This window comes from Eulemur rufifrons, chromosome 4, assembly GCF_041146395.1.
Source record: "Eulemur rufifrons isolate Redbay chromosome 4, OSU_ERuf_1, whole genome shotgun sequence".
NCBI classification, from domain to species: domain Eukaryota; kingdom Metazoa; phylum Chordata; class Mammalia; order Primates; family Lemuridae; genus Eulemur; species Eulemur rufifrons.
Window position 1 is genome coordinate 69,991,287 of NC_090986.1, and position 21,158 is coordinate 70,012,444.

The 21,158-nt window shown below is 34.0% G+C and overlaps 1 protein-coding gene across 11 annotated transcripts in view; it reads left to right on the forward strand.

Annotated features, from left to right (window-relative positions):
* The first annotated feature begins 2,545 nt into the window (after positions 1-2,545).
* POSTN (periostin) overlaps positions 2,546-21,158 on the forward strand; it is a 34,968-nt gene continuing 16,355 nt past the window's right edge. For 10 of the 11 annotated variants that reach the window (XM_069467314.1, XM_069467317.1, XM_069467318.1 and 7 more), the window contains exons 1-12: positions 2,546-2,706; positions 4,025-4,123; positions 8,880-8,944; positions 10,517-10,674; positions 12,887-13,051; positions 13,940-14,086; positions 14,800-14,941; positions 16,049-16,261; positions 16,836-16,970; positions 18,094-18,242; positions 19,435-19,571; positions 20,552-20,682. In XM_069467314.1, the coding sequence (XP_069323415.1) occupies positions 2,588-2,706; positions 4,025-4,123; positions 8,880-8,944; positions 10,517-10,674; positions 12,887-13,051; positions 13,940-14,086; positions 14,800-14,941; positions 16,049-16,261; positions 16,836-16,970; positions 18,094-18,242; positions 19,435-19,571; positions 20,552-20,682 (1,660 nt within the window). In that variant the 5' untranslated portion in view covers positions 2,546-2,587. The remainder of the gene's footprint in view (positions 2,707-4,024; positions 4,124-8,879; positions 8,945-10,516; positions 10,675-12,886; positions 13,052-13,939; positions 14,087-14,799; positions 14,942-16,048; positions 16,262-16,835; positions 16,971-18,093; positions 18,243-19,434; positions 19,572-20,551; positions 20,683-21,158) is intronic. The other variant, XM_069467324.1, reaches the window with a different exon arrangement.

Genomic DNA, 21,158 nt, shown 5'->3' on the forward strand with positions numbered 1-21,158 from the left:
ATTTATACAAGTTCCAAACATGATGCTCAGAATAGATAGATTTAAGATCCCCATTATTTGAAATTCTGAAAAGAAAAATTAAAGATCCTTCTTTTTATTGTTTGAGCACATATCACACTTTCCACAAAAAAGTCAAACCTGTCTCATTTGTCAGAAGAGAACAGTAATCTTTTGAAATATGGATGTAATTCCATCTTCACTACTCATTTCATGCAATCATTTGTCCATTTAGACTGAAAGAGTCAGGATGAATGGAAGCCATTGATTCCAATGGATAAAACTGTGGTAACAAGAAGTAACTAGCTCAAAGTTGTTCTTGAAAAAAAATCAATATATTTTTAATTCATTGTAGGATCTATTAAGAAAGCAGATAACATGGCAGGAACTTTTGATTCTGCCTTCACCCCTTATAATCATAATCAAGTCTATCTGTTATTCTGCACTGTATTTAAAAGATCTTTTTTGTTTTACTCTTGTTACATATTAATCAAGTCTATATCTCTTTCTTTGAATACTTCATTCTTCACCTCCCATCAAACTCCATTGAATTTTTAACAGATTTCAGCTTCATTACAGAAAAAAATATAAACAGTTGCAGCTGTCTAAAAATAAAAAGAGTTGCATTAATAGCAGTGAGCATGCCAATGAAAAGTGAATGACTATAGTGGTGATGTTGAAGATGTTGGATACATTGAGTTTTATTTATTCCCATGTAATTCTAAAATTCTGTTATTATGTTTTAGAAAGTAAATAATCTGTATCATAATGTCTAAACAGCCTAGAATTGATGACTGTTATATAATTGGATTAACAAGAATGTACTAGCAGCGAATTTAATGATATTAAGTAGAACTAATTTTCATAAAACTGTTCTTCCGTTCTACTCAATAAATTACTGACCACCTACCATTTGCACAAGGTATGAGTAATAGACATCTGTTATATAAAGCAAACCAGAAACACACAGATGAAGTTAGAATGATTCCATTCAGAGAAATATAAATGAAAGATTAATATTCTTCTCTCCACAAGGGATCAGGAAAGGAATATAATTTAATTTTTATGCTACTTTCTCTCCAGCTCTCCTTTTGAATTATCCCTTTCTTTCCTATACCTTAATACCATGGTTTTAAAATTGAAGAGGATTCCGAATCATATTTCAGAATTTGTTGTCTCATTGCATGCGTTCTTAACAAACTAAGCAGCAATTTGCAGAATTATTTTAACTCCCTAAGGGAAAATCCAATGGTAAGCTTAAACATAACTCTTTTGACACTGAGAAATCCTCTCTGGCCCAATCCGGCCTCCCCTACTTGGACTGTCCCCCAGTTGGACAACATGGAGAGTTCAGAAGCAATTTCTCTACATCACCTGTGGGAAAGCAACACTACTGTGCTGTTACAAAGAGAGCACTTTGCAACAACATGGATTGGAGTGGCACTTTCACTGTAGGATGGTGTATAACTTGTTTATTCAAGTAGGCTGCAGTTATTTCAGCTTATTGTTGCTTTCTGACATTCAATTTCCCTTATCCAAGATTTTGTGAACATTTGGCATGTGTGAAGCTGTAAGAATGCACATTCCCTTGGCTAGGGATTGCGTAGTGTAATATTAATAAAAAATATATTAAAAACTTTAGTTACTCTTGATAAAATCAGAAGAATCATTTTGGCAATGCCTGTTTCTTAATATGTATTTAATTATTCTATTATTTTTATATTAGTAAGACTTGTTTCCAACAGGGGCTACTTTTGACCAGTGGTTATCAGTAGATGTGCTGTGTGCAGAGATTCAACGTCATGTGAAGTATGTAATAATAAAAAAAAATAATAATAAAGCACAAATGTTTTTCCTTTCTGCTTCATTTCAAAAATTAGGGAAACTTGCCAGAAGTGGGTTTATGTTAACTCTCTGTATTCCTTGATATTTGAACAGAGAAGGGAAATAAGAGGTACCTCTCCAGTTTGCTAGGATGGTAGGAAGAATGCAGACTCCCCTACATGTTTGTCTGCAAGTTAGATTTCATATTTTATGCAAGTTTTAAATCTCCCCTGAGTTTGTTTTTAACCAATAGCTATTACCCCCTTGTGATCATCAGACTTACATCTATCTACCTTTGTTTTCTTGTGAAAAATACTAACCTTTCAGTTCTGATGTGAACTGAATATAACAAGCTGTGATGAGATCAAACAATAATCCTGAGCACACAGACATGGAATCTGATAGGGACAGACTGTGGAATAGTCCTTAAAACTCAAACAAAAGCATTTTCCATAAAAACCCCTGAAGTGCAAAAGAATAAAATGGAAATATAAACATTCAATGAGTCAGTTGTTCATATGATTTGAAATGAATATTTTCTTTATAATGAGAGGAAAAAAGCAGCTCCATGTGTTTCTGTAAATATAACTAACCAAAACAGATTTTAGCTGGCAACTTGAAGTTGCTGATGTTTCTTGGAGGGAGTTCAGATTCTCAGGTTGATACAGTGTTCCCTCCCACAGCTCTGACATGTATATAAACTCTGAGCTCTCCAAAGCCCACTGCCAGTTCTCTTCGTGGACTAAGTGCAACGGAGAGACTAAAGATGACTCCTTTCTTACCCATATTTTCTCTACTCTTGCTGTTTATTGTTAACCCTGCAAAAGCCAATGGTCATTATGACAAGATCTTGGCTCATAGCCGTATCAGGGGCCGGGAACAGGGGTAAGTAAGTGGTTTGGTTTTATAAACTTTTTTTCTCTTAGCTTATTATATGCACAAGTAATCACAAAGTGTCTTATATATACCTCAGGGGTTTTTTCCCCCTACCTATGACAAAGTAATAAGAAGGAGAAAAATGTGAGTATTCTGTGTTTTATATATGCATTTTAAGCTTTAAGAATTACTGTCAAAATAACTTGAGTATAATTGCTTTTTATGGGACATTATATAATTTTAATCTAATTTTAAAAAAATTAGCAGGGCATTTCTTTATGATTCAGTTTATTTGGGGTTTTATTTCCTTCCAAAAACCTGGAATGGGATTTTTAAAATTAAAGACTCTATTGTTAGGGGCTATCATTATGTAAACAGCTTTAAAACATCTCACATGATGTTAGAGGAAATTTCCTTTAAATTACATATGAAAGTTAAATACTGGGTAATATAACTAGTTGTATGAATTCTTTGAAGCATGTAAATTACTTATAAATTCTGTATTCTGTAAAATTTGCAAAACTTTATATTTCACAGGACAAATGCAACTACAACTTAGCATTTTTAAAAATTATCAGAAATAATTTAGTAATTAACCAACCATTTATAATTTTTTTGAAGTGGATTTTGGCACTTCTTTCCATGCCTCAGAAGAATTTTCATAATGTTCAGATGCTTTCTTGCTTTAGAGAGAAATAAGACTTCTATCTCTTTAAGAGAAAAAAAAATCCCTAAAATTGTGAGAGAGGATGTTCTAATCTATTACTTCCATTCAAAAAGATAAGTTTTCCCTTGTGCAACCATATTGCTTAAAAGTTAATTTTAGCATTCATTTGCTTCTGTGATTTCTTGCCTAGAAAATTACAGAATATAGTGTTTTTGTATATAGTAAATGTTGTCTCTTTTGCTCTCTGATCTCCCATTGTTTCAGAAAGCCCTACAGCCACTGCTATCTCCAAATGAGCACCTTTGATTTAAAAGGGATCAGTGGATTATCTACTCTTAAAAGTAATAAGACACATAAAAACAAAATTATGTTAAACTTAATGTTGTTTGTGTATTCCTATGAGGTTAACTTTTTGAAATACTTGTATTTTACTCTCAAAGATGTATAATTTTCTCTCTCTCTCCCTCTCTCATAGACTGTAAGGCTTTTCCAACAATTCAGTAGGATTGTGTCCAAAATTCAGATTTGTGAGTGGCTAAAATGACATCTTTGAATATCAAGTCCATATCTTAACTTTATTTTTTAATCATCTGACCTGTAGCTATGAAAAACTAGTCGTCATTAGGATATTAACTTTTCTTCCTTCCCTCTATCCTCCAGCCCAAATGTCTGCGCTCTTCAACAGATTTTGGGCACCAAAAAGAAATACTTCAGCACTTGTCGGAACTGGTATCAAGGTGCCATCTGTGGAAAGAAAACGTAAGTTCTCATTTTGTTTTAATAATGTGCCAGTTCCACAGACAACACCATGATGTATATAACTTCCCTTGGGGGTACACACCATTCTTCTTGAAAATACAATCCAAAATTGTGGAAGTGTTTTAAAGAAAAGAAAGGAACACATACGTGAGTGAAGAAATTCTCCTGCATCTTCCTGATTACTAGTGGAACTCAGATTTGTCTCTGAATCCACTGCTGTCCCGAGGCCAGAAGGAGGCAGAGTGCACGGCCATTTGATTTGGTTTAGAATCTATCTGTGTGAGCAATTGACGATGGCATTTCCATTCCTGGTTTGGCCCTCTTGTATCTTGGGCAAGTCAATTAACTTCTGTGCCTCAGTTTCTTCATTTTATTTTTTTTTAAAGTGGGCCAAAAAACAAACTGATTTAAAATAGCAGGGTTTCTGAGGCACAAATTAATTTTTGCTTCCAGTTATTTGGAAATCACTTCAAGTACCCTAGTTCTGCAGTCCCCAACCCCAGGCTGCGGACCGGTACCAGTCCGTGGCCTGTTAGGAATTGGGCGCACAGCAGGAGGTGAGCAGTGGCTGAGGGGGCATCTGTATTGACAGCGGCTCCCCATCACTCGCATCACCCCCTGAGCTCCACCTCCTGTCAGATCAGCGGTGTCATTAGATTCTGCATTATGGTGAGTTGTATGATTATGTCATCATATATTAAAATATAACAATAATAGAAATAAAGTGCACAATAAATGTAATGCTCTTGAATCATCCCCAAACCATTCCCCCCATCCCCCCATCCATGGAAGACTTGTCTTCCATGAAACCAGTCCCTGGTGCCAAAAAAGTTGGGGAGTGCTGCTCTCGTTTACCTGAGTTTTCATCAAAGTTTAAAGTTGGAAAACACTTGAGTTTCATTTCTTTGTTTAATTCAGTGATTCCTAGCTCAAGCTGCCAGATCGCCAGAGGGTCACAAAGGTGATAATGGAAACCCACCATTATATTTAATATTTCAATAACCAAAATGATGATTATTTTTAACTTATTAGCTTAACATTGGAGAACATTACTTATTACTTGATAGACATGCTTTTTGGTTTATTTTGTCAATAAGTATTGATTGGTAGAAAAAAACAGCAAAATTCTGGACACATAAAGGTTAACAACCACTCATGTGGTCCAAATTCTTTGTTTTACAATGAGGGGCTCAGTAATGGATACGGTAAGTAATGCAACCAGAGAGGTTTTAATGCCATCCCTGGTCAAGAAAACCGTGGAAATGGCTTCTCCTGTCTTCCTATTCACTTGGCCTCCACCCTCAGTGATGGTGCCCTGAAAACCAAAAGATCTAAAGCAGAACCTGCTTAGCACATCATCATCAAAGTTTCGTTACCCCAAGTGGGGTAAAAGGATCGGTTTAAAACTTATTTCTAAGCTAATAATATTGGTACAAATACTAAATATAAAATCACTTCACCTCTTGGAGACTTTATCTGTGAAACATGGCTTTAATACCTATATTATAGGGTTTCTGAGATGATAAAATGAATTGATGAATATGAAATTACTATGTAACTAAAACTCATCATATTAGTTGTCCTTAAACTATTTGAAACAAATGCATATAAGTAGGTGGGAAAATGAGTTGTGACCAGGTGCCCATTTGAAATGCATAGTATTATCTTTATTTCTAAGTAAGAATCATGTGTACAAGGCATATAAGCTTAGCTGGGCTGTATCTCCCAATGGTAACCAGATCTGAACCACCACAGGACTTTGCTGCCCATTCACTGCCCATTCCCTGCCCATTCGCTCAATAGAGTTTCAACTTAATGTTATTTTTTGACTTGGACGTTATTCCTATTAGTTTGCAGACATCTGCTAGACTTGTGAGTCATTCATGCAATTATAATTCAAGTCGGTGGCTACAGTGATTTTTGCCATGCTGCAAGCCAGGCCTCAGCTGGGAACTGAAAGGCTCTGGGTTCTCAGCTGTTTGTTGTTTGTTCTGGGATACCACAAAGCGTATTTGGTAGGCACACTAACTAGATAAGAAAGGACTTGCTCCCCAAAATATTTAAGGAAACCTTTATTACATCCTTCCTGGAAGTTAGAAAAGCGTGCTCTCATCTTGCTTTAACCATCAAATATATTAGAGATGCCAAGGCTTGTACAGAGAATATGCCAAGATTCTTTCTTGCTTTCCATTAAAAAAAAAAAAAAAAAAAGAAGCCTTACTTTGAAGTCTGGCTTTTTACCAGACATGTAACAATGTCTCTTTTGTTCAATCACATTACCTTATCTTCCCCAAGTAGCTTCATTTTCACAACCACATTTACACCTGGGCACAGTAATGCTAGTTTCAAATAACCAAAGAAATCAATAATATTGACAGGAAGAATGCCTGGTGAGGCACTTGCTTGCTTCTGCTAAAATTTCCAGAGATATCTTTGGGGCTTTATATATCAATTGACAGAAATGTTTGCTTTCCAGTTGACCTGTTGCTTTGGGGATTTGGAGGAAGTTGGGCAGGCCTAATGAAAAACAGGGAGTTTCCTAGGTTTAAGATGTTGCCCACTACACACAGTGGTCCGTTAATATAGTATTCTGTAGACTCCCTTTAAAGAAAGTCAGTGGCATTTTTGGTTGGCATCACATGAAATTTTAGATACTATTCAGAAAAGACAGATGAATGTCCCATGTTTAGAGCTGTGCATAGCAACAATTTTTCTTTACTCCTGTTTTGTCCTGCTAACCATAGGGGAGTATTGAGTTTTTCTGTAGCATAAATGTTCTCCTGAAAAAACTACGTTTTTTTTTTTTTAGTTTTCAAGATATGTACTCAGATAACATATTGCTCAATCATCAGCTGAAATTACAATCAGCTCTGTTGGAATTTTATCTTATCTGGTGCATCTCTACATGAAGACTGATCTGTGGGTTATATTAGCATGTGTTACAGAATTTGTGTTTTATTAACAATTTCCTTTTTATTTTTATTTGCTATTTTACTTCAAGTAAATATTATCTCAGTCTCTGGACTAAGCATAGATGGATCTCATTTTTTAATCTTTTACAATGTTTGTTAAAGCCAATATATAGCAATGTTTAATCTCTTTGCATCCAAATATTCATATTTATTTATATGGGGATCAACATAAATAAAATTGTTTCAGGTGCCCTATTAGGTTTTGCATAAGGGTCCTATATAGCTTGTCTATGTTTCCAGTACCAACTATTCTTAAAATTATATTGAAATTAGAGAACAACTTGAAATTGGCATTTCCCACTTAATTTTGTCTATATTTTTAATCTATTATTCTCAAGCCCATATTCCATGCTAGAAATTTTTCATTAGAAAAATAGAGAAACAGAAATCCAAGATCCTAAGCAGGACCACAAATCATGAATAATTACTTAATGGACCTGGCTTCAATTTGAAAACATTTACTTACTTTACTTTTATTTAACTATATAAGATTGTCTCTGATACCATTAAAATTTTTGCTTCTTGGAAATTTGCTCTTATTATCATTTTTATCATACTAAGAAAAAGTTTTTATGCTTATAGTTGGCAATTTTTCCCCATATATGTCTAAATTCTTCCATTCTTTCTTTCTTACGGAGTATAGTTATCACAACTAGATAAAAAAGCAGAAAAGAAATAGCACCTAAATTATCTAATTTATGTTTAATTTATTAATTACAAAATAATCTGTTAAGTAATTGTCATAATCTGTATGACATGGAATTTATCAATTAAAAATTATACAATGGTGTGTATTTATTTTTTGCTTGTAATAGTCACCCTATTTCTAATTATCGTCTGATACATTTATATTCATATAAGGAAACATAAATCATTATGTAAAATTTCGATTAAGAAATAATACCTATGTTAGATCCTGAGGAAGTCCAGAAAATTTTCTATGGAATTTGATAAAATGAAAATCAAGATATTATTAATAAAGTAAAAAATGGAAGCTATTACATAAATAATTTTAGATTATTACTTTCCTTCAAAATATAGGAAGTTAAATACATTTATTCTGTGTATATCTTTGCTTGAATTTTCTGGTCTGTTGCCTTATTTATTACCTATAGAACATGGCACTCTTTGTTAACTTTGAACAGTGTAGCATTTTCTTGAATTTGGTACTCTAATAACTTTAAACAAACTTATTTAAATTTGTTCAAATTTGGAAAAAATGAAAATAAACAGATTTTAAAGTTTAAAGTTTAATATGATCACATTAATAACTCTACTGACAATTCAAACCAAAACTAGCATTACTTTAGTTAGCAATGAGATAACATTTTATTGATTATAATGTTGATGTTTCTAATAACTTTATACTAACGAACATTTCTAGCAATTTGTAGTTTACAAAATGATTTCAAAAGTATTATTTTATTTGAGATTCACAATTACCTTTGAGTAGGTATTATAGCAACTATATCCATATTAAATACTTGGGGAAACTGGGGCTCAAATTTATTAAATGACTTGCTCAAGATTCACATGTCTATCAAGTAGTGGAACAGGGACGCAAATTTCATTCTTCTGGATCAATATCCTGGAAATTTTCCATAGTACCATGAGGCTATAGAGAGAAATCAAATTAATATAAATACCTGGTGCTAGGGGAAAAAAACTCTGATATCTGGACTCTCAATAAATTTTGTCAGTAAGTAATATGTTTTGCCAAGTTTATGTCAAAATGCATCCTACATCGTTCTTCATTTTAATATTAATTTTCTTCCAATGTGCAGGACTGTGTTATATGAATGTTGCCCTGGTTATATGAGAATGGAAGGAATGAAAGGCTGTCCAGCAGGTAAAATCTCAGTTTCCCGAATTAAATGAGCAACTTGTCTTGTGCAAGGAAAAAGTTGAAGTAGCTTGTGGAGATGCCTATTGTGTGTGTGTGTGCGTGTGTGTGTGTGTGTGTGTATTTAGCACCATCATAAATCCAAGATCTATCCCTCATATCTTTGTGTTAATCATGAATTTATCATGGTGATAAAATATTAGAACACACTTCTCATGCACTGGATGGTGGGCAATACCACAGAAGCTTAGTCATAAATTTAAATTAGTTCAGCTTCCCTTCGAGAACAAAATTCCTCTCTACAAAATCCCCTTTCTTTGAACTTGTCTGGGAACAAGAAACTCACTACTTGGCAAGGAATCATTTTCTCTGGTTGAACAGCTCTGGTTTTATAATGTTTCTTATATTGAAATTTGGTTTCCTGTAACTCTGCCAACAAGAGAAAAAATAGTTCATCTATTTCTTCTTTGAGATGACAGCCATTCAGATAATTCTTGCCAATCATCATGCCCTACCTCCAGCTTACCCTCTCATCCCCAACAGGATTTTCTCTTCTCTGGGCTGATCATCTCTGGTTCTCTTATGTGAAATGGACTCTGCAGCCCTCCCCACCATGACCACCAACTCATAGAAAGTCTCTAGTCCAGTAATATTTTTTCTGACTGTAATCCCAGACTAATATCTATAACACCTGTGGGTCTGAGCAGCTAAGAGAGTATCAAGACAAGTACCTCATTTGGGGAGACCTTGTCATTAGTAACCATGTCATATCATTAGTTCATATTGAATTTGTGATCAATTAAAGTTGATTACAGGTTATTTTACTGAACATTATCAAGTCAAGGCTCTTTAAGGTTTGTTTTTTCAATTTAGACATAGGATTTACATAGAACATTTTTAAAATTTAATCTCACTTATTTTGACTCAATTTCTCCATCTTTTGGGGGTCTTTTTAAATCCTGGTTTTATAATTTATTAATTGTGTCACCTAGTCTTGGGATAGTCACAAATGTAATAGCCATTTCTCCTATGCTATCATCCAAATTATACTAATTTCACAAAAATCATATAGAGTCATAAAAAATAAGTTGGCTGCACATTCTGGTTGACATTCATATGTGAGTCTTTCTTCTGATGCTCAGGAGAAATATTCTGGAAGCATTAGGTACTTTGATCTCCTTTATTCCTGATATTATAAAGAGAACAAGCAGGTCTACATAGTTTTTGGGGACCCAAATCTATAGAAATTATAGATTCAAATAAAATATTTGATATTTAATTATAATTTAATTATTATTAACATAGCATAATTGAGACCTAAATGGACTAAATGTTAAACCAGTATGGTAGTTTAATATTTGTTTTTCCACAAAAAGGATATATGAAATAATAGTTTTCAATAGCATTTTATTATTTAGCACTCAAAAGGCAATTTTATATAAAATTGATGATTCATAGAATGTAATTGCACAAATTGTTAGTTAAATGTATTGGGAAACGTAATGAAAGTTTAAATGATTATGAAATATATCCCAAAAATATTATCCTCAGTACTTACTCATTTCGTGATTATTTCAGTTTTGCCCATTGACCATGTTTACGGCACTTTGGGCATCGTGGGAGCCACCACGACACAGCGCTATTCTGATGTCTCCAAACTGAGGGAAGAGATCGAAGGACAGGGATCATTCACTTACTTCGCACCGAGTAACGACGCTTGGGACAATTTGGATTCTGTAATTTATTATTTTTATCAATATGTATTTGTTGCTCTTATTGTTATTTCATTTTAATTGATTTATTAAGTTGGATATTAATAGAAATTTGATATCTTTCTGTTGTGCATATATGAGACTACATAAAGAGATGAGTTATTGAGGGAAGTAAAACATTTTAACACATCAATAAATGGAATAACTCCTCAGTAGACTTATAGAATAATAAAGAAAAGCAAACCAAGAATGGACTAGAAGGATATTATTATTCTATTTTACTTTTTTCTTCTTTCCTTTTTATTTATGAGGAAATATATGTAATTTTAGATGACATATCTAATATAAAGGTAAGTTAAGAAGCCTAATGGAATTTAAAACTCTATCATAAGTTATATTATATATTTATATTTTATTATGTATGCTTAATTATATATAACTACATATGGCTATTCAGAAATTTTCAGATTTGCAAACATATGTGTGGACGTTTAAGTGAAATGTTATAAACAATACACTTGATTTTCAAACTTTTGTGCACAGTGTAATTTACCACACACTAATTATGACTCAATTTCCAAATCAGTACAACTGGTATAGAAATATGCTCCTACATTCTACTTGATGTGAAGATGAATTGATGATTATTACTAGAGTCAAATATAATTAAAATTTAAGCATAGTCCTGTAGACGTTATCTTGCTACATTAGCTGTGTGGTTAGTTGCTTGCATTATAGAGCTCTCTCTTCTGGTTGTTTTTCACCACATCTCCAAGCACCTCCACAGTTCCTTTTGCTGACTTCTCTTGTTCCTTGCCTTAAGAATGAATTTATGAAAATCTCTTCCAAGAACTCGACTCTGCTATTTAAATGTCCTTCTGATAGCTTGCACTATCACTTTAGTGTGTATAGCCATGAAATCTGTGCTTCTTGTACTTGTTTCTTCTTGGAGCATTTCTAATATCCATTTTAATATTTCTCCTTGGATATACCATGTGCATCTTTTTTAAAAAAGTTATCTAAAATGTATACCATTTTCTTTCTCTCCAGAAATGATTGCTTTTCTGTGACTTTTCCCCCACAATTGGCAATGCCAGTCTCAACGTTCAGACTTGAAAATTGTGAGCGATCCTTACCTCCCCTCTCCGATTCTTACAAATTGCTGTTAGTCAGCCACATGACATGTTTCATCTAAAGCAGTACTCCCAACCAATACCCTCCTTTCTGCTCTGCATTACCATTCAATTTGCCTTCCTGAAGCCTGGTTCTAATTATTAAATTCCAATGCCACAAAATCTTCAGTGGTTCCTCATTGCCAGTTTAATTTACTCCTTATCAGGCATTAAAGTCCTCCATATTCTTGTCCCACATAGCTTTCTGAACTTCCTTCTTAATATTATCTGAGAAACATAGAAATATATGTTCACTACACTGGACAACTTTTGCTCTCCAACATTCACCCTATGTCAGAAACTGGACTTAGAATGACCACCACACCATTCCTACCCATTTAGATCTTACCTACTCTTCCAGCTCTACCTTCAAACTATTATACTTTCCAAATAGCTGATCTTCCTCATTTGACCCCTGAAAGCATTTCTTTTCTTCTCTGTCTTATATCTTATCATGTTTGCTTTTACCTGCTGCCATATGGTAAGTATCTCACTGGTGGAGACTATGCTTCACCTATCATTGTATTTCTTGTAGAATTGAGTTTAGCATTTTATAATACATGTATTGGATAGATACAGAGTACAGGATGGTCAAATTCTTTAATTTGTTATGTGATAAAGGTAAAACACTTACTGAAACTCAAGTGTTATATACAAATATAATGTCATTTTTGTTTTGTTTGCCACTTAAAATATGTTAAATATCTGATAATTTTATATCTCCCTGAGTCTTATCATCTTATCATTTATATCAAGATTGTCTATTCATCAACATGTTAATCTAAAAAAATTGTTCTGTCCAAGCACTTTATCACATTCTGGACCCTTAACTGAGTGCCTGAACTTACAAAGTTCCTTAACCAATTGGAATAATATGATAAAGATATCATATTGGATAAATAAATAATATGATTATTTATTTCAATTTTATATGATCATCGGATTATGCAATGAGAAAAGAACAAGAGAGTAGAAATAGGATGATCAGTAGAAAGAGAGTGATCATAAGACTTTTAATAATGAACCACAATAAATTAAATTTCTATCATTTCAATTTTTTCTAGGATATTCGTAGAGGTTTGGAGAGCAATGTAAATGTTGAGTTATTGAATGCTTTACACAGCCACATGGTTAATAAGAGAATGTTGACCAAGGACTTAAAAAATGGCATGATTATTCCTTCAATGTATAACAATTTGGGGCTTTTCATTAACCATTATCCTAATGGGGTAAGTCTCATTAATAAAAATTACATTTCTGAGAATTCTTTCCTTTAATTTTGTCTGTACTTTTTATATAATGTTCATAAAAATAATAAAATGTTAGTGAGAATAAGATAAGTGCTGGATTATGACTTTCCCCCAAATCTAGGTCATATAAATTTTCAATCCTGTTACTAATTTCTAGTAAAGAATGATAATGAAGGATAAATGGCATTAACAGTTAATTGACAGTAGACCTAGATATTCTAAAAAAGGAAATATTAATAGTTGATGTGTTTGAAATAATTTTTTATAGATAGGCAAAATAAAAATCGGAGAATGAGAGTTCTTTTATTCACCCTCTGTCTACTATAGTAATGGGGCTTCTTATGTGTTTGCATCAGTCTTTCTGGAAAACTGCCAGCAGGGTCACAAGACTCTTTGATAGTCAAATTCTCAGGGGCAAAATAGGTCAGTGATGAAGTAATATTTAGGAAGTTGTTGTATTAGAACTGTTTATAATTATCTAACAAACATGTACTTACCTCTCTCACTTATTTTAGAACTAGTCTTCTTTATGTAATCCATTGACCTACATTAGAATAGTTTATGACTATCTGCATAAAAGAAAAAGAAGAATAAAAGTAATAATTTGAATGAAAAAACACTTTACCTTATGTTTCCAGATATGTTAAGTGTGACTGGACTTGGGTTCTGAACTGGTTCCATTTTCTTTTAGTTTCTTCTTAAGGTATAGCAAGATGTAAGTCTTCCTCCACAGCATTTACATTTAGAACGTAGGTTCCTTTATGTTACATTTACTCGTATGAATGAAAAACTGGGAATGGTCTTGCAGTCTCAGTGGTCAATGGATAGCTCTGATTTCAGCACTTTGATTTTTCCAAATAATTATAGGTTGTCACCGTTAATTGTGCTCGAATCATCCATGGGAACCAGATTGCAACAAATGGTGTTGTGCATGTCATTGACCGTGTCCTTACACAAATTGGTACCTCAATTCAAGACTTCATTGAAGCAGAAGATGAACTTTCATCTTTCAGAGTAAGTCCAAGAGCAGATTGTCTTGGATCATTGAAATCCCTCCTCTTCCCCTGTCAAAATCTAAGAACATGAGGCTATCCAATTTTCCCAGCACCATTTATTGAATAAGGAATCTTTTCCCCAGTGTATGTTTTTGTCTGCTTTGTCAAAGATCAGATGGCAATATGAGGATGGTTTTATGTCTGGGTTCTGACTTGGGTGGGGCCAAGGCAATATGTGTAACCTAAACATTTGTACCCCCATAATATTCTGAAAAAAAAATATATAAGAACAACAAAAATACTATTAAACAAATCTGGCCAAAATGTAGCAAACATATTTCTTGTAATGAAACTGTCTTCATTTATAAAAGAGAAATCATCTCATGAAATAATAATATTTTTGTGGACATGGTAGATAAAGAATGATTAGTTATGTGACTGTCATGTACTTATTGCATTTAGAATGTGTTCACTTCAGTTACTATATGTACTGCTGAATATTGCTACAGTCACACAAACATTGGCAGAGTTCCCATTCTTGCAAACATAATTTGAGGAAAGTTAGAAAAGATATAGATGGTTGTGCCAAAAAGTAATGTTTTGAAGATCTAACAAGAACAAACATCTATAGTAAAGGAATCAACTCCCTAAAGTCAGTCTAGGCTTAGCATGCTGTAATTTTCTTTTGGGTTTGCCATGTGCAAGCCTCTGTAAAGCACGTTTGTGTTTCAGGCAGCTGCCATTACATCGGACATACTGGAAGCCCTTGGAAGAGATGGTCACTTCACACTCTTTGCTCCTACCAATGAGGCTTTTGAGAAACTCCCACGAGGTGTCCTAGAAAGGATCATGGGAGACAAAGTGGCTTCTGAAGGTAGTATAATGTTTTCCTCTCTGAGAAGTCACCCAGCATTCTGAGAAGAAAAGGAAATCAAAAAGAGACTAGTTCTTGCCAAAAATATCAGCTTTAATAAGCAGAGGCAAAAAACCCCCAAAACTTATTCTGAGGTGCATTATGAAAGTCTTTTTTAAAAATCCTTGAAAGAATAGGCAGAGTCTAATTCTTAATAAGAAGAATATCCTCATTCTTATTAAGAATAATAATTCAAGTAAATAAGTAGCAGATATTCAGGCAGATTAGCAAGTGTTGAAAAGAAATATTAGATCATTGAATTTCAATATTGTATACATATTATGCAATGCTTTTAATTTTATATTTATGCCAAAAGATATAATTGAGTTGAGAAGATTTTATGGTTCTCTTGGGCCACTGATTACTAATACACAGAAGAATTTAGCTGCTTTCCTGTCGCCTTCTCTATTGTCAGATAGATTTGACATTGTTCTGGCACATTACATGTACTCGCACTAACCCAAAGTACGTTTAACCAATTTAAGATGAGCTATTTTTGGGATATAGGCTAGATATAATATAGTTGAGGCATAGATCCTTCCAGATGTCCTTCGAGAAATCATCTTTATTTTGGCTACTTTCTAAATGGTGTCATTAGGAAACGATTTGTCTTAGCTTCTTTCAACCTCATGACAAGTTATGTACAGATACTCTGTCATGAGCAGTTAGTGCAAGACACTGCTTGGGTATTTTGGAACAGGTGTCACTAACAGATAACCGTATAGGCCTTATGAAAGGCCCGATTCACATCAGAAATTACTTTCTTAATGAAAGCTGGAACTGAATCTACCATATTTTCTAGTACTGCACAAACCATTTCCTGAAATGGATCTTCTCTTCTTATTTCCTACCAAGCTGAGCTGTTCCTATGGTGTAGTTGATGGGGAGGCGGAAAAACTTTTCTAGAACATGAACAATTAGGATTTTAAAACCTTCAGTCAATCTTTAGGTTTTACATCTGCATCATATTTCATAGGAATACTTAGTTCCACAGTGAAACACATCTTTGAAGTGTCAAATGTTATTTCCTTTGGTCTGAAAGCTTGCTCTTTTTATTTCGTCCTCCAGCTCTCATGAAGTACCACATCTTAAACACTCTCCAGTGTTCCGAGGCTATCATGGGGGGAGCGGTCTTTGAGACCCTGGAAGGAAACACGATTGAGATAGGATGTGATGGTGACAGCATAACAATAAACGGAATCAAAATGGTGAACAAAAAAGACATTGTGACAAATAATGGTGTGATCCATCTGATTGATCAGGTCCTAATTCCTGATTCCGGTGAGCAACAGTTCATAAATTTCATGTACTATTATTCACCAATTATGATGTTTCAAAGAGTAAGTCCATGAAAAAATGAATGTGCAGTAAAAAGAAAGGCATGTGAATCACAAACCCCATAAACGGTGAGCTAAGTACTAAATAGTGGCCAACTGTTATGGCCACTCATGGAACTTTGGCTTTCCAGGGTTTCTAACATCTCATATTTATAAAGGTTCTCACAGTGCCAGTTTTTCTTGAAAACAGAAGGGAAGACATAACCAAATGTCTTTGGATAAATGAAAGCTATGACACGCACAGGGTGGAGAGAGATGAGAGGAGCAACTAGAATTAAAGAAAACTGTTAAGTAGGAAGACAGAAAAATACGTTCCTTCTGAAATTTTTTGTGGTTATCAACCCCCAAAAATGAAAGCTGGAACTGTCTTCCTAGGGAAGGGCAGCGTGTCTTATCACACTGACATTCCAGTAAATAGCTTACAATATTAGGAAATAGCCAAGAATTGATTTACTAATTTTGTAATGAGGATAATAGCAATGATGACATTGTTTGGATGGTGATGGTTTATTTTGCAGCCAAACAAGTTATTGAGCTGGCTGGAAATCAGCAAACCACTTTCACAGACCTTGTGGCCCAATTAGGCTTGGCATCTGCTCTGAGGCCGGACGGAGAATACACTTTGCTGGCACCTGTGAATAATGCATTTTCTGGTACGTACTGGTTGGGGGTGTTCCTGCTCTCTCCCCACACACATTTTTTTTCTTTACCATGATTGTTTGCAACAAGAGAGAATAACTGTTTTACGAGGTGTTGATTTGTTTCTACATTGGCTACACATACAATGTGTTAGCACTATGTTGTCTCTGCTAAAATGTTCTTCATTTCAAAACATTTCATTGTAATGGATAATAACTTACAGGGAGTAAAATTTTATACTAAGGAGTAATTCAGTTATTCTGTGAATTTAATAATATTTCTAGCATACCTAAATTTGCATTATTAGATCTTAAGAAAAATCTGATTTGTGGACATAATAATATTTAGAAATAAATAGGTATATTTTGCATCTAAAAATTTAGACAATAAGAATGTAAAATTATAAATAAATAAAACAAGAGACTATTATACACTTCCATATCCTGATGTAAAATATTATACAAGTATTTCTTTCACCTAGTAGCCACTATTCACAGTGTTTAAATGAATGCAACCTATCACCTTTTCCAGAAAAATGATTTCACAAAGACATATTTAAATTGTTAGGCAAAATTTAGTAATTAAAAAATAAGTAACATATTTTTTATGTTTTTCCAAATACTAAATTGTGATACAGAAAATTATTAATCAGAAAAAATTCAAATTCCTAGAAATGCTGGTTTTCTTCTTTGTCATAATGCTAGTCATATGTTTTGACATTAACTCGCCATTAAGAGGTTGTGTGCTTTGATTCTTTTTCCAGGGGTAAAGATGAATTTAAAAATAATCCATCAATAGTCTTTCATGTGATTAACTGACATCTTATTGTCAGACAAAACCTTGACTACCATTAGAGTTTACCTTTTGCCAATGGCCACCGTAAAACTACGTAACTCTGCAGAGATGAAACTCAATGTTTGAACTGCTTAGAACTATATTATAGTCATTTGATTTAATAGTTCACCGAGTTTCTACTTGGTGAATGAATTCCTGGTCTTGGGCACTTACTTGACTCATATATTCAATGAATGTAAGATCCATAAATATCAATAGTATCAGGGATTATCTATGTTCCTGATTTTTCTCTCATCATTTTCTTCATAAAATAATGCTCTTTCTTAATGAATTTATTTATAGATGATACTCTGAGCATGGATCAACGCCTTCTTAAATTAATTCTGCAGAATCACATATTGAAAGTAAAAGTTGGCCTCAATGAGCTTTACAATGGACAGAAACTTGAGACCATTGGAGGCAAACAGCTCAGAGTCTTCGTGTATCGTACAGTAAGTGAATCAGAACAAGATAAAAACTCCACATTGACCTAAATGTGAAATGACCTGCACATGTCAAAGAATGTTGTTACAACGAATGTTTTGCAGAATTTTATGAATGTGGTTTTAATAGTGAGTGTTCACAGGAGGATCAGGGATCTGGGTACTTGGGTGAAAAAACTGTGAGAAAAAAGTGCAAAAACTGCTGTGTATTAATAACTTAGAAAATCGGCATGTGTTTCATGATAAATGACTTTGTGTTCTAAAATATTAATTATTTTAAATTCCAGAAAGTGCTAAAACCCCTGTAAAACAAGCTTTTCATTGGTAGAGTACTTTACAATCAAATATGTAGGATGATCTTTTACTGTAAGATAACCCTTCAGCAACCGAATCCCTTTTGAATGACTTTCAAGATACACTTGTATAGACACATAGAGATTTCCTGACTCTATAAAACAATCCTAATCTACTTTTATCTGCAGGAAAATTTCTAGAAATATTGCTTATCAAAATTACAGGGCAATTAGTGGTATAGTCAGTGTCTGTCCAGATAACACATGCAGCTGCAGCTAAAAGCCTTCACAGGAAGTCAAGCCTTCCTGAGAACTGATCATAGGATGCAGTAGCTGCTCACATCACAATCTCAAGGCACACATATTTTAATTGTGTACTAAATAGGCTGCAGTTTAAATTATACATATACATGCATTACATTTGTTCAAAAAGCTATAAATATATCAATGATTTGACTTAAAATTGATAGGCTCTTACGGTCAAGAAAATAAATATTTGTGAAGATCACAAGAGGCACTTAAGTCAGGAAACTTTATGGTTAATATTAACCAAAAAGAGGATCTGGAAGAATAGTTAAGACCTGGAGAGAAATGATAGGAAATGTAGAAGTGGAATTCTACAGAATTTTAGTAATTTATCGGCAAAACTACCTGCTCGATGCATAGGGTAGCTTGACTTGTAGTAGAACACCTGGCTGGATAAGAAATGTGATGTCAGGTTGTGTGAGACACTGAAAACAGAGGACAGAAGCTGTTTCCCCTGGCCTCAGGGGACCTCTCAGGTGGCCAGGTGACCTCTCAGAAGGGCCAATCCAGAAATTTAAATATGCAACTGCATGCACATGGGAAATTTTGAGCAAGGAAAACCATACCCCATATCTTTCTTTTCTCTGTCTTTTCTCTGCTAGGCTGTCTGCGTTGAAAATTCATGCATGGTTAGAGGAAGTAAGCAAGGAAGAAATGGTGCTATTCATATATTCCGAGAGATCATCAAGCCAGCAGAGAAATCTCTCCATGAAAAGTTAAAACAAGATAAGCGCTTTAGGTAAGCCTATTAGTTGCACTTCCACAAAAAAAAAAGAAAAAGAAAAAAGAGAGAACTATTGGCATATTTTTGTTTCACGGTTAATATCACAAAAGGCATTCAGTCTCCAGTATTACTGAGAATAGAATTTAGAATAAGAAGTTCATACAAATGTTTTCAAAACTGATATATATACATATTTATTTAAATGCTATTTATTTTGCCTCTTGGTACACCATAATATGATTTGGCGGGTGAAAAAAACAATCCAATAAATACACTGAACTATTCCTTGAAAATTTTCTTGTAATTAGCTTTTACAAAATGATAGTATATATCAGCAAAGACTATTTTGTGGGGTTCTTAAATGAAAGAAAAATTGCTTCAATTCTGTTATAAAGTGTGACCTTGTCAAGTTTTATAATATTATTTTTTTTTTTTTTTTTTTTTTGAGACAGAGTCTCACTCTGTTGCCCAGGCTAGAGTGAGTGCCATGGCGTCAGCCTAGCTCACAGCAACCTCAAACTCCTGAGCTCAAGCGATCCTCCTGTCTCAGCCTCCCGAGTAGCTGGGACTACAGGCATGAGCCACCATGCCCGGCTAATTTTTTCTATATATTTTTAGCTGTCCATATAATTTCTTTCTATTTTTAGTAGAGATGGGGTCTCGCTCTTGCTCAGGCTGGTCTCGAACTCCTGAGCTCAAACGATCCGCCCACCTCAGCCTCCCAGAGTGCTAGGATTACAGGCGTGAGCCACCGCGCCCGGCCAAGTTTTATAATATTAAAACAGAGATGAAGAAATTTAAACATTATATTGTGTATTTCAATCATTTTCTCATAAAACTTTCTTAGGTAAACTACATTTGAAACATATGAAAATGTATGAGCAGTTTTCTCATTCTTTCCACAAATATATGGGTTTTATTCCATTATATATATGTTTTAAGTGATATACCTAAACCTAAATCTAACCAAATAAATACACATTCTTCCTGCTTAGCATCTTCCTCAGCCTCCTTGAAGCTGCAGACTTGAAAGAGCTCCTGACGCAGCCTGGAGATTGGACCTTATTTGTGCCAACCAATGATGCCTTTAAGGGAATGACTACTGAAGAAAAGGAAATCCTGGTTGGTGAGTAGAAATAAATACTAGATATTTGCCCCTTGATTCCAGGATCTCCCTTCTTTCTCAAGGTTTCCTGTCCAGATGTCAGCCTTAAAAATAAAAGGCCCTTCTTTTGTATTCACAGCTAGATTTGGTTTCCTTTAATTCCACTTGGGATGTGTGGAGAGTCCCCCAGTAATGTTCTTAAACTGCTTACTGCGACATTGTTGAGCTAGACGTTCACTTTTGTTATTTCTATTAAAGTCCACATAATTAGGTGACAAAGAATAAAATAGTCATAATTTTTAAAATAATTTGATGTTTTCTCCCAGTAAGTTGGGTGATATTTTGTTTGAACTGACTGAAATGATTGTATGTTTTAACACACCATTGATATGAACTTGAGAGAACAGGGACATTTTGAGAAAATACAGTGTGGAATAAAAAAGACAAAGAAATGTGTTGTTCTTTACTCCTTGTACTATCAAAATGTCATATTCTTA